The sequence below is a fragment of the Anguilla rostrata genome, chromosome 13 (assembly GCF_018555375.3).
Source record: "Anguilla rostrata isolate EN2019 chromosome 13, ASM1855537v3, whole genome shotgun sequence".
NCBI classification, from domain to species: Eukaryota; Metazoa; Chordata; class Actinopteri; order Anguilliformes; family Anguillidae; genus Anguilla; species Anguilla rostrata.
The window spans coordinates 20633069-20646704 of record NC_057945.1 but is presented as its reverse complement, the minus strand read 5'-3'; the positions used below and the strand labels follow the sequence as shown (position 1 = coordinate 20646704).

The following is a 13636-nucleotide window of genomic DNA, read 5'->3' as shown; positions in this document are numbered from 1 at the left end:
AAGGGGAGTGGTCAGCTCTTATGAGTGAAAGGGGAGTGGTCAGCTCTTATGAGTGAAAGGGGAGTGGTCAGCTCTTATGAGTGAAAGGGGAGTGGATCAGCCCACACAGGGGAATATTTGCCCTTACTCACCTGGGAGCCAGGCTGCGGTCGGAGAAGAGGAGAGGAAGGAGGGAGGGAGGGAGGGAGGGAGGGAGGAGCAGTTCCAGGAACACAGGAGGGAGGAGCAGTAGTGAAGGAAGAGGCAGGAGGAGGGAAAGTAAAGGGGTACATTAACACAGACTGCACCTGGAGACAGTGTGAACACAAGCAGAGAGAGAGGCGGAGCAGGGGAGGAGCCGGGCCTCACGCGGCAGGCCACACAGAAGCGTGCACACGCTCCCGCACCCTGCCCATTACCCCAAATCTCTGTGGGGCGTCAGGGTGAGCGGGGGGGGCCAAACAGGCGGGCAGAGCCGAGTGAGCGGGCGGGGCTGCAGGTCTGGGGAGGAGAGGTGAGCAAACGCGTGTGCAGGAGCAGAGGAGAGGCCAGCGCAGGGGTGAGTTGGATGGGTGGGGGGGTTGGTGGTGGTGGTGGTGGTGGGGGTAGGTCACTGTAACGAAATGCAGAAGCATGCCCATCCTTAAGCAGGCCCACACCCACAGTCACATGCGAACACATGTAAATATAGAACGTGGTTACATGCACATGCTAGCACAGATGCAGTCACATGCACAGATGTGAGTACAGATACAGTCACCTGTGCAGATGTGAGTATAGATAGTCATGTGTGCAGAACAGCACAGATGTGAGTATAGATACAGTCACGTTCGCAGATCGGCGCAGATGAGAGTATAGATACAGTCACATGCGCAGAACAGCGTAGATGTGAGTACAGATATTCACGTGCGCAGAACAGCGCAGATGTGAGTACAGCTGTGGCCACGTGCGCAGACACACAGATGTGAGTACAGATATTCACGTATGCAGAACAGCGCAGATGTGAGTACAGATATTCATGTGCGCAGATGTGAGTACAGCTGCAGTCAAGTGCGCAGAACAGCGCAGATGTGATTAAACCAGTAGTAACGTGTGCAGAACAGCGCAGATATGCGTACAGATATTCATGTGCGCAGATGTGAGTACAGCTGTAGTAACGTGTGCAGAACAGCGCACGTATGTGTACAGATATTCATGTGCGCAGATTAGCGCAGATGTGAGTACAGCTGCAGTCACATGCGCAGACGCACAGAGGGCCAGGGCAGAGCACTCACTTTCCCAGAAAATCCCACATCAGCCCCCCAATTTGCTGCGGGGTGGCAGACGCTGAGAGAGGCTGATCAGGGGGTGCTCTGCCGCTGGGGTGGGGCGCAGGACGTGGGGGGCTGGGGGGTGGGCCGGGGGCAGGGGGCGGGGAACACAGAAACACACACAACACAGGTCGTTAACACTCACGGATAATCACTTCACGAGTATGAGAAATGAAAAACACTGAAAGCTCTGGAGAGAGACATGAGGGTGAGATGGTCCCAGAGTAGAGCTGAGGAGATGTGTCACTCCTCAGACACGAGCTCTCGCAGAATCACGAGACACCATTTGCTCACTGTTAATTCATCTGCAAACCGATAAACATGTTTACCAACACTACCGTTTGTGGCGTTGGAGCAAAGCTTGTGCGCATAAACAACCTCACCCAGCAGACTCAGGAACACGCTAAACTCAGGAACACGCTAAACTCGGGCTAACACATTCGCCGGGGTCTCCACACGCAGGCATGAACAGTTTCAAGAGATTAAGGGACGAGATCAGCTGAGGGGTTATTACTTAGAGGGGGGGCACTGCAGAAACGAGATATCAGAGAAGGGTCTTATAGAGGGGTAATGTAGAAAGGGGATTTCATTGAGGGTGTGTGTGTGTGTGTGTGTGTGTTTGTGTGCATGTATGCGTGGACACACATCAACTTGAAATTTCTGTAATATCAGATTGAACCCTGGAGGTCAGTTCTCTGTCTTGTTTAGTTTCTGAATGGTCTGCTCTCTGCTAGTCTTGTTTCTGATTGGCCCGTTACCTCTCCAGCTCTGTGATCCTCTTGTCCTTGTCATTCTTCTCAGTCTCCACCTCTCTCAGGATGTCAAGCAGGCGGTCCACTTCAGCATGGGCCTTCCCAGACTCCTCCTTAAAATATGCCACCTCCTTCTCCAGCATCTTCACACGATCCACAAACTCCTGAGGGCCCCTGGGGGCCTGCTCCACCTCATGGGCCTGCTCACACAGAGTAGCATTGCAGGAGAAACACATTCAGATCCTCGTTCTCTCACCAGTCTGCTCATATACAGCGTGGCATTTTGTAGGAAAAACAAACACCAGAGACAAAGTATACTACCCTGTATTACATGTGAAGATAAGGAGCCGATGACTACACAAGATCATTAATCACTGTTTTACTCAGCTGTTCATAATTAGACACAACACAGGAGAGCATAATAGGACCATACGGAACTTTAGTTGAGCATGCATAAAAGGTGTGAAAGGGAATTTGCTTAGTACGGTGTATAAGAGTACAGTTTGTGAAAGGGCTTTTACTACAGTATGTGAGGGGGCCATAAGTAAAGTGTGTGAGGGGGGCCTTTAGTACAGTGTGTGAGAGGGGCCTTCAGTACAGTGTGTGAGGGGGGCCTTTAGTACAGTGTGTGAGGGGGGCCTTTAGTACAGTGTGTGAGGGGGCCTTTAGTACAGTGTGTGAGGGGGGCCTTTAGTACAGTGTGTGAGAGGGGCCTTTAGTACAGTGTGTGAGAGGGGCTTAAGTACAGTGTGTGAGAGGGGCTTAAGTACAGTGTGTGAGAGGGCTTAAGTACAGTGTGTGAGGGGGCCTTTAGTACAGTGTGTAAGAGGGCTTAAGTACAGTGTGTGAGAGGGGCTTAAGTACAGTGTGTGAGAGGGGCCTTTAGTACAGTGTGTGAGGGGGGCCTTTAGTACAGTGTGTGAGGGGGGCCTTTAGTACAGTGTGGTGAGGGGGGCCTTTAGTACAGTGTGTAAGAGGGGCTTAAGTACAGTGTGTGAGAGGGGCTTAAGTACAGTGAGAGGGGCTTCAGTACAGTGTGTGAGGGGACCGTACGTACAGTGTGTGAGAGGGGCTTCAGTACAGTGTGTGAGAGGGGCTTAAGTACAGTGTGTGAGAGGGGCTTCAGTACAGTGTGTGAGAGGGGCTTAAGTACAGTGTGTGAGGGGGTGTTTAGAACAGTGTGTGAGAGGGGCTTAAGTACAGTGTGTGAGAGGGGCTTAAGTACAGTGAGAGGGGCTTCAGTACAGTGTGTGAGGGGACCGTACGTACAGTGTGTGAGAGGGGCTTCAGTACAGTGTGTGAGAGGGGCTTAAGTACAGTGTGTGAGAGGGGCTTCAGTACAGTGTGTGAGAGGGGCTTAAGTACAGTGTGTGAGGGGGGCTTAAGTACAGTGTGTGAGGGGGTGTTTAGAACAGTGTGTGAGAGGGGCTTAAGTACAGTGTGTGAGAGGGGCTTAAGTACAGTGTGTGAGGGGGCCGTACGTACAGTGTGTGAGGGGGTGTTTAGAACAGTATGTGAGAGGGGCTTTTGTATAGTGTGGCAGGGGCTTTGGTTTTTGGTCAGTTGTTCTTCATGCTGTCAGGATGTGGAAGAATCTTCCAGAAGGGACTTACAGGGTTTTGTGCCTGAATGAGAAGCTGTTCTGCTTGCTGAGTGTTGACAAGGGAGCAAGGACAGACGGGAGAACAGCAATGAGCATTAAACAACTGTCCACACAGACTGTAATATTATACACCTACACAACATGCACACAGACCCAAACATTACACACCTACACAATGTGCACTTTGACTCAAACATTACACTTAAACAAACTACACACAGAACCTACTACACACAGGTAATACCAATCTACCCACAGAATGTAGAGTGTTCATGTAAAGTGACGGTTTTAAGAAGGTTTTAAGCTTTATGACTGATGTGGTTGTGAATAAACGGACTGCAGCCTCATTAAAATGTTGTTATTCAGGGGTCAAAGAACCTGTCTGTTCCCCACACACACAACACAACAGGGGCACTGTGCTCAGAATGACTAAGCAAAAATACTGAGGACTGATTGTCAGACAGCTCATTTTCTCTGGCTCGTCCCAATTATCCCAAACACCACTTGCAGCCAGTAATTCAGAGTTTTACCTTCAGAATACCGCCTGTTTACATTTAGGCCTACATGCAGCCATTTTGTAGACTCTCTTCTATACATATTCAATATTTCGATCAATACTCTGGCATAAATAACTTTCATCAATAGCTTTCTCTGGTCACAATAGTAGTCTACTCATTGTAATTTATCTGTTTATATGGCATCTGTTGAGCTGTCCATGGTTCTGATATTGCAAGATTTATATTTCAAAGGTTTGTTATTTAAATATATAAATACATGGTAAATATTTAATGTGTGAGTGTGTGTGAATTACAGCACAATCAAGGGAGTTTTGTTGCTCTGACTTCCAAGAGAATTCCCATTGGAATAGCTGAGGCTGAAGGGCTTTGATTGGAAGTGTATGGGTGTGGGTGCATCGACGTCACAGGACACACCTTCTGTAGCTGTGTTTCCAGTTTATTACACTCCTCTTTCTTCTGCTCAATAGCGATCTCCAGGGACTTGAGCTTGGAGTCTTTTTTCAGGCCGGAGGAGGCTAAAGACGAGGCGTGCTCCTTCAGGTCGATTAGACTGGCCTGAGAGGAGACGAGAATGGCAAATGCTCAGAGTGCCTTTCAGAGGCTGGCAGCGTGGCACAGAAAAAAACAACACATTTCTGGAATGTCTGGGAGGGAGATTATAGGAGTCTGGGAGTGGATAGAATGACAGAGAGATGGATGCAGGGAGAGGGAAACCGATGCACAGATAATGTGTTGTATTCAGATATTTTTTTCTTCCAGTGTTCCATACTCTCACATACATACACAGCAGGATACAATTTCTCTCTGCCGAAGCTTGTGCTTTATCAGGCTTAGTTGCAGATTGCCTGATTATTTGATTGCCACTAAAAACATTTTGTGTATTTCCTACCTCACTAATACCTGCTCTGTTCTCATTATCATCATGCTAGCTGGATCATTACCTGGTCTTACAATCACAAGGACTAGCTAGTATAAGTAGCGAGCAAAAATACAGTTTTTGAAATCAGTTCTTAGTCACCTGATTTTATGATAATATCTAGTTAGCTAACGGCAAAGCTGGTGTTAGTGAGACGGCAAACAAGTAATGATTTCAGAACGCTTCCAGTTTTCTATCCAAATTTAGACATTGGTAGATCTGTTAGGTGAACAGATAAAAATAGTCACATCTCTGCACACCTGTAGTAGACAGGTGGATAGGTACAGGGAGAGAGAGAGGAGTGCAGGTAAGAGGAAATTCAGTGTTCTGCAAAAGTACATGTATCCCTGCCCCCCTTCAGACAGACAGACACAGACAGACCTCCTTCTCTGTGAGTTCGGCCTGCAGGGCAGTGACCCTCTCCTTCAGGTCCTTATTCTCACGTTTGTAAGACTCCGCCTCCTCCAGCCGTTCCCGGTCCTCCCGCTCACGTTGCTCTTTCAGTCGTTCGATAATTCTCTCCTGCAATAAAGCCATGAAACACCAGCACCACACTGTCATTCACTAGTACAATAAAGCCATAAGATAGCAGTACAACTACCGATAGCTTAAATTCTTATTGACCAGAATAGTTTAAATTCAGCCATGGGATGGTTCACCCTGTAGGACAGCTGTACCTTCTCAGATAGTGCCTCCTCCAGAGTGGCCAATGCGGTGTCCGTGTTGCTGGAGTCCGTCTGCAGAGACTTCACCCTGTCCTTCAGATTGCTCAGCTGTTTGTCTTTATCCCGAAGCTGCTCTTGCAGATTCTCTATCTGCACCGGGGGAATGCAGTCAGAGAAATAAACCACCATAAAAAAATGAACAGTCAAAGACATGAACACAATTGGAGAAAACAGGGTGACTGTAGAGACTGCAGTCAGTAAACGTTTTGGTGAACAAGAAGAATGTGATTGTCATTAAACTGTACTGTAGATAGAATTCATACCAGCAGGGCGAGACGTTATGAAATCATGTAGTACGTTCAGATGGGAGTAGGCTAAATCCAAAAGGAGCAGATCCACTATCAGCTGCCAGAAAGCAAACTTATTCAATTGATTGCATGCAGCTGATGTATACAGTAATGCACTGATGGGGAGAGGCCTTTAGGTGTAGTAGTTGCACCCAGTGTCTGCATAGATTGTGCTTTTACATGAATGATTGGCAGGTCCATGCTGAATTAAGATGATTATGGCTGATAAAGGCGATGTTTTATCCATAGGCTGTGCTTGTTGATAAATGATTGGCGCAGAAGATGGTCTGTGTTGGATAGCGATGGGCTGTGAGAAGAGGTGCACCTTCTTCTGCAGGACGTTGACCTTGCGCTCCTTGACCTCCAGCATGTCCTTCATGTCGTGGATCTCCCCGGCGAGTGTGCCCTTCTCCTCCGTCAGCTCCTGCAGCTGCTTACTCTTCTTATTCAGGAACGACTCCTTCTCCTCCAGCCGCAGCCTCAGAGCATCCACCTGAGAGAGCGGCCACAACACACTCATAGAGATCAGCCACACCACACTCAGAGAGCAGCCACAATACACTAAGAGAGCAGCCACAACACACACAACACACTCAGAGAGACCAGCCACAAAACACACAACACACTCAGAGAGACCAGCCACATCACACACAGAAACTGGCCACAACACACTCAGAGAGATCAGCTACTGTACAACAAACACAGAGACCAGCTACAAGACTCTCAAAGAGACCAGCCACAACAGTCAGAGAGACCAGCCACAACACACTCAGAAACCAGCTACAACACACTCAGCCATGACACACTCAGATAAACCAGCTATGACACACTCTCCAAGAATACACCCGTCACCTGCACTTTGAGTGACAACTAGTTGTGTGTGTGCTGCGTGGACTGTGTGAGTCTCACCTCTGTCTGCAGAATAGCTGCTCTCTGCTCTTTGGCAGTGAGGGACTCCTTCAGCACCTCAATGTGTTGCTTACAGTCTGAGTTCTGATTGTTCAGGGTCTCCAGCTTGGTCTGTAGGCCCAGCAGCTCAGACTCTTTCTTTGACAGCTCCTGCTTCAACTGGTCAATCTGCACAGGACAGGGAGACAAAATCACTGTTACAAAGCCAATTTTTTAAAATTCCCCTATTTAAAAAGCAGGTTTTACAGGATGACATAATTTCCCATATCTGAAGCCCCTGGTTCCCATATCTAAAGCCCCCAAAGCAGGTGCTCAGGACAAACATCAGGAGGACATCATGAAACAGAACAACTTCCTCTCCCATTCTGGCTCCTTCCTGTGAGGCTTACATATCAACACACATAAATGCATGTATGACTGCAGGTAAATGTGAAATGCACTGTTGTGAGTCGCTTTGGATAAAACCGTCTGCTAAATGACTAAACTGCAAATTATGAAGGCATAAAAACAAAAAAATGCACTGGAAACATTTTCATTTGGAATAAAATATGATTGATTACAAAGTGATACGTAATAAGTGCATTAGCCAGCTGTTTTATGTACAGCCATTTGGTTACAATCAGTTAGCTTCAAATTAATTGGATTTTCATCTGCAGTATCCCCTTTCAGTTATACACAATGAATGCAGTGCATTCATACTAAATGCTCCAAACAATTTGTGTGCGTGTGCATGTGTGTGTTTCTGTGTGTTTGCATGTGCTTTGTGTGCACCCACGCACATGCACACACATGCATGCACACACACAAACTGTTTGCATACAGTACATATAAGTGCACATGTTTCAGAGAGATGAGGGTAGGATGATGTAATGACTCTGTGAAGGCAGGATGGTGGAGCCATAAGCTTATTAATAATGCATTAATACGAATCCTCATATGTGTTCTGCCAATTTCTGCCATACTGTCAGCATATGGCCTTCATATAGCATAAACAGTAAATTAATAAATATGGAAATCTGAAATCACATTTCAATCAAATAAACAAAATATTTAGCATGAACAACTATTTGAAGATTACCCCTACAACATTTGTAATTAAATCAACATAAACATAAAGCAATATGTTATTGTCAGTGAACATGCTAAAGGCACATGAAAATAGTGCAAAGTTATGTTGATATTTTAGTAGTTCGAGCCTGTGATTCACTGACTGATGCCACACAGTGTGTCTGATGGTTCAAGATGTGAACAAGCAGAGTAGTATCAGCCACCACGCCTTGTGTTTGAATTGAACTTCTGACTGAAATACAGCCATCTGTGAACTATTCAAAATTTGAGAATTTCATCAGTCAGCTGGGGCAAGAATCTATGGTGAAATATTTGCAAGGAAGCCTGTGTGTGCGCGTTTGTGTGTGCGCATATGTGAGAGAGTGTGTGTTTGTGCACACGTGCGTGTGCGTTTGTGACAGTACGAGTGCACATTAATGCGAAACAGGAATATTATTTCCACTGAGGGGCTTTACCTTGCTTTTCATGAACTTGGAATGGTTCTTATAGACCTCCATCTGTTTGAGCTCTTCTTCCCTTTCCTCGGTGTTCAGCAGCCCATTGGTCTTCAGCATTTGGAGCTCGTCCTCCAGGTCGCGGATGTTCCTCTCCAGAGAGGCGATCTTAGTGTCCTGCGAGAGGGAAAACGGAGGGAAAAAACACGCTTCAGAAAGACGCGATCCCCATCGAAACCGGTCCCAGCCCCGCGTTATCCAGCACAGTGCAGCGAAACATGGCGCTACGCTACACGGTCATCTTTTCCCTCAAAATGTGAAACCGTCAGATCTGAGCCGACGAACGGCATCACACTTAACGCTCGTGAGTCGCTCTGGCGAATCTCCTCAAAGTTCTAAAATCCTGATGCGTGTACATATTCACCATGAGCGTGTGCGTGGCGGGCCGTTGTTTCCTGGCGGTGAAGCTGGTGTTTGCAGAGAGCGTTTGGGACGATTTTTCCTCTGACGCTCGTCGGCATCGCTCTGCCCCACTCGCTGCTTTTTAAATAAATAATACAACGTCTCTCCGATTACACACGCTCCATCTCCCCGTTCTCCCCCACCGCCGAGAGTGCGGAGAACAAACGGCAGCGCCCGCGCCGGCGGGTCACCGAGGGCGGAATGGCGGCAGGCTTGTAATTACCGGGAGCATCGCGGTTACACATACTGTTACTGCTGGGGAGGCAGGTGCAGAGCACACAGCAGGTTAGCAGGGACGCTCAGTGTCAGGCACTCGCTGTACATGCCGTATTCTCTCATATGATAAGCTGTATCTGTAGATAAGCTGTGTGGATTATCTCCAATGGCAGGCCAGGGGGATGCGAAAAACCTGGAAAAAGTTGGCTACCTCTGCTGAGAGGCAGAGCACACAGAAACAGACCAGCACATATAACAACCCGCTCAAAAACAGGGCACTGCATAAAATGGCTTTCTTCGCTTTTCTGCCTGATCAGACAATGTCAAATCTGTTGTGGCGCGGCTAGGCCCAGTTAAACTTGCTTAGGCATGTTTAGTCCTTGTTAGGTACATTTTTAACACTGGTTCATCTGGGTATTGTCTGATTTGGCACGGTTCAGCCTATTTATTCCTGGTTTGGACTGGTTAGGCCCAGTAGAGCAGAGGTATGCCAGGCACTGCTGTTGCCATGGTGATGGGGTGGAAAGGTGTGTTTCATATTTTGGGACAATAGGAGTCCGTCTCCCTCCTCTCTGTGTACAGGACAGGCTAGCTGGCTAGCTGTTAAAATGTTAAAGATTCTGCAGTGCTCAGTTTGAGAGAGAGAGCAGTGTGCCAGGGAGAGCTCAAGAGACAGCAAGAGAGGAGAGGGAGAGAGGTGGTATAGTTACAGCATTAATAATTCAGCGGATTGGGGCCTTGAACCTGTCAAAGACAGAGCAGTAGATTGGAGGGAGAAGATTCCCCAGAGCCAATTAGCAGAGGTCTGCGAGGGGGCGTTCCTTCACACCACATGAACTCATACTTTTATTTTCAGTCAACAGTGTAATCAGTGTGCCAACACACAAGAGTGATCACAACCTAAAAATAAGTGTGTTGTATCAGTCACATGATTTACAGTGTGTGAAACAGTGGGAAGAAATCCACAGCTAAATCAGCTTCAGTTGTCGGCCATTCACATCTGTATTAATCTGTGCAGTGGTTTTGTGCACCTGGTTTGAAAAATGAGAACATCACATTATTGGTTTGCATTTTATAATTTGCAATGCAAAATCAAGCCAGGATAAATACTGAATGAATTCCATTCATTTCCAAAAATGATAGAATCACTGCATACCAGCAAACTGACGTACACAAAAAAGTTGATAGTTCAGTATTTAAATTAACACCGTGTGGAAGCCTGTGTCATTATCAGAAAAAGAGGTCTATTGGTTTGTCATAGCATACCTATTCACAGTGAGGTCCATAATGTTTGGGACACGACATAATTTTTCCTTGATTTGGCTCTGTACCCCACATTTTTAAATTTATAAGAATTCACATGCGGTTAAAAGTGCAGTACATTTTGGATTCACCATGTAGAAATTACAGCACTTTTTATACATAGCCTCCTTATTTCCACGAATTAGGCACTAGACTCTCAATTACCAGTCTGTCAATTGGTTCAAAATGTGATGTGCAGAATAATAACATCATTAAAAATTTTGAAAAATATTCTCCATATACAATACACAATTTGGTTTGTTCAGTGAAAGTTAGTAAATGTAGGTAAAGCAAAACAAGGTCATAGCGTGAATGCGACAAAAGTATAAGTTACATAAACATTTCCCGTGCCCTCAATAGTTCATTATATTGCATTATACGTATAATGGCAAATATGAGAGTCATATGATACTTTCAAAATATAATTCATATTTTATGTGTGGACATTAGTTTTATGTGTGTTCTAATTTGGATTTGTTTGTATAGCATAAAATCCCGTACACAGTTCATTCCGTATCAAATTGCACCTCCCTGTTTATCAGATTTTTAAATCTTCTGCCTAATGCACTGACAAATTCACATTGATATAGATATTTAACAGTACTGGGCCCAAACTGCAGCCTCTAACCTTGAGTCCTTAAGCAAAGAAGCCTTTAAAAAAAATCTTCAGTCTGCATGTAGGCCATTCCTTTTGTGCATACTTTCAATTATGCTGTAGATGTTATCACCAGCTTCCAGGAGTCTGTAGAACAGTCCTGCATGATGACATTTTTTTTGAAATTCTAAAGCTGGCGAATATCTTCTTTTTTGTTCATATAATAATGTCAAATAGTGTTTCTTTCTGTGTCCCTTGGTATTGGTGCTTACCTTCATCTCTATCACAGTCTGCAAGGCCTTGGTCTTGCTGGGGTCCTGATGGAGCTGGGTTCTGCGGTGCAGCTCCTGTGGAGAAGTCACACAGGGGTCACGCACAGGCATTTTTGAAACCAGTTTTTATTTTCTGACTAAGTTCTCCCAGTTCCGCTGCTCTCTAGGCCAAAGTGTTAACATTTTACCTTTTTATCATTTTTTTTCAAGTTTGAGTTCGAATGTTGATTATAGCACCACTTTTTGACCAATCATAGTCTTATGAAATAGTTTGGCATTGAGTCATGCCTGTTGGTTGTATGAGGAGTTTCATCATGCTAGCTTTAACAAGCTAATCGGAACTGGGAAAACAAATGCAATTGGGCTGGTTTGTAGTACATTTGTGTATCTCAATCTCCTGAAGCTGTATACCAACTTTCACATAAAAAGAACCAATAATTTTTTTTAAAAGCCTTATGGAAAAAATCTGTTTTACATATAAAACAAAATGGCTGTAAATAACAATGTCATACATGAGTAATCCAAACAGCATTTCCCTGTAAAAGTAGTTTAATTTTTATAAATCTGCCAGCAGGGTTTTGATGATGGCAGTCAAGAGAACTATTCAATTTTCATTTATTAACTTGTAAATCTTTCAGGCTGTTGTCTGTTGCAACATCTTTCTGTTTTCCTCAATTTGAGTGCTTAGTCATATTAATAGGCCAATTTCACTGTGACACTGTCTTCTGTGAGGAGAGCACAAACCAGCACCTTAAGGAATTATGTGCAGCAAAACCATTTCAGTCCATGAGCTGTGTGACAGCGACACTATTATTCCTGTACAACGAAACAGAGGAAAAACCCACCAACTGAAAAGGCGATGAGGGTTACGAAGCATTCTCACAAAATACAGTGATTATGTACCACTAAAAGGGTGTAGTTGTGTTAAAGCAAACTATTAAAGGGAAGTATTAAAGGAGAGCAGCTATATTAAAGGAAAGTAGCTGCATGAAAGGGGAGTACAGCGATGGCTCTGATGTACCTCTCTCAGGTGAAGGTTCTCCTTCTCCTTCTGGTCCAGGATGAGCTCCAGGTGGCTGACCTGCGACTCGACCTGGGCAATCCTGCGGGCCCGTTCGTTCTCCTCCTCCAGGGAGCGGCCCGAGGGCAGGCCTTTGCTCTGTAGCATCTCCAGCAGCTTCTTGATGGACTCGTCGCGGGCGTTCAGCGTCTGCTTCTGCGTCTCGATGCGCAGCTCCATCTCCTCCAGGGTCTTCCTCAGGAGGAAGAGCTCCTTGGCCTGGCGCTCATGCTCGGCCTGCAGCCGGCGGAAGTTCTCCTCGGTGAGCTCGATGGTGAAGTGCTCGGCACCGCGGTTGCTGCTCTCCTGCTGCAGCAGGTGGTTAAGGTCACGCTGCGTGCGCAGCTCGTCCTGCAGGGCCTGGATGGTCAGCTGCAGGTGCTGCGGTGGTCAGACAGGGAGGTGTTAGGTCCCCCCACACTCAACCCCAGGCTGAGCTCCAGGCACAGTGTTTCCCTCTGTGACGAACAGAGCGGCACGCCCCTGCTACTCAATTACACACCGTCTAAACCCCTCTGCTACACACTTAAAAACTGTCTACACCCCTTCTGCTACAAACCTACACACTGACTACACCCCTCTGCTACACAATCACTGTCCACACCTCGTTCTCCACACACCTAAACGCTGACTTCATCTGTGCAAATAATGCACACAGGAAGCTCTCCAGATAGCGCCGTTGCCCTGACTCTGAATGAGATGGCGCTCTGTTTGTCACTGAGGGAACAGTTACCAGGAAACGCCTCCTTACTGAGCAAGAACAAGCTCAGAGACAAACACAGCGGTGGTGAACACAGGGTGGCGACAGAGAGCACTGAGACAAACTGAGCCGCTCCAGGAACCTGAGGATAACAAAGCCAGAACACAGCATGCTGAAACACACACGCGCACGCACACACATACACACGCACATACGCGCACACACACGTGCACACACATACCTACATATGCTAACCATACACACATGCATACTCTTGCACGTACACACAAACACACTCCTCATACACACACATACATAAACACACACATGCATGCAGGCACGCACACATACATACACTCACTATACACACAGATGCACACTTGTACATACACTCGCCACACACACACACATACTTTCAGCATACACATATCCACATACATACAAGCACACACAGATACACACAGTTGAAGTATTCTTTGCCTTTCTGGAAACTGCAGAGGAAACCAGCAGCTAGGCAAGAGGACTGAG

The 13636-nt window shown here is 46.3% G+C and overlaps 2 protein-coding genes across 11 annotated transcripts in view; one reads left to right on the top strand and one right to left on the bottom strand.

The window, feature by feature from the left end:
• Nucleotides 1-13636, top strand: part of LOC135238568 (caspase recruitment domain-containing protein 19-like) — a 43132-nt gene that overhangs the window by 5939 nt on the left and 23557 nt on the right. The gene's annotated exons all lie outside the window — the stretch shown is intronic.
• Nucleotides 1-13636, bottom strand: part of LOC135238565 (ERC protein 2-like) — a 37275-nt gene that overhangs the window by 11283 nt on the left and 12356 nt on the right. For 3 of the 8 annotated variants that reach the window (XM_064306595.1, XM_064306600.1, XM_064306596.1), the window contains 11 exons: nucleotides 12370-12789; nucleotides 11349-11423; nucleotides 8523-8678; nucleotides 7000-7167; nucleotides 6416-6583; nucleotides 5756-5893; nucleotides 5460-5600; nucleotides 4577-4717; nucleotides 3655-3690; nucleotides 2048-2241; nucleotides 1254-1364 (listed from right to left, as the gene is read on the bottom strand). In XM_064306595.1, coding sequence (XP_064162665.1) covers nucleotides 1254-1364; nucleotides 2048-2241; nucleotides 3655-3690; nucleotides 4577-4717; nucleotides 5460-5600; nucleotides 5756-5893; nucleotides 6416-6583; nucleotides 7000-7167; nucleotides 8523-8678; nucleotides 11349-11423; nucleotides 12370-12789 — 1748 coding nt within the window. The remainder of the gene's footprint in view (nucleotides 1-1253; nucleotides 1365-2047; nucleotides 2242-3654; nucleotides 3691-4576; nucleotides 4718-5459; nucleotides 5601-5755; nucleotides 5894-6415; nucleotides 6584-6999; nucleotides 7168-8522; nucleotides 8679-11348; nucleotides 11424-12369; nucleotides 12790-13636) is intronic. The other 5 variants (XM_064306597.1, XM_064306598.1, XM_064306601.1 and 2 more) reach the window with 3 other exon arrangements.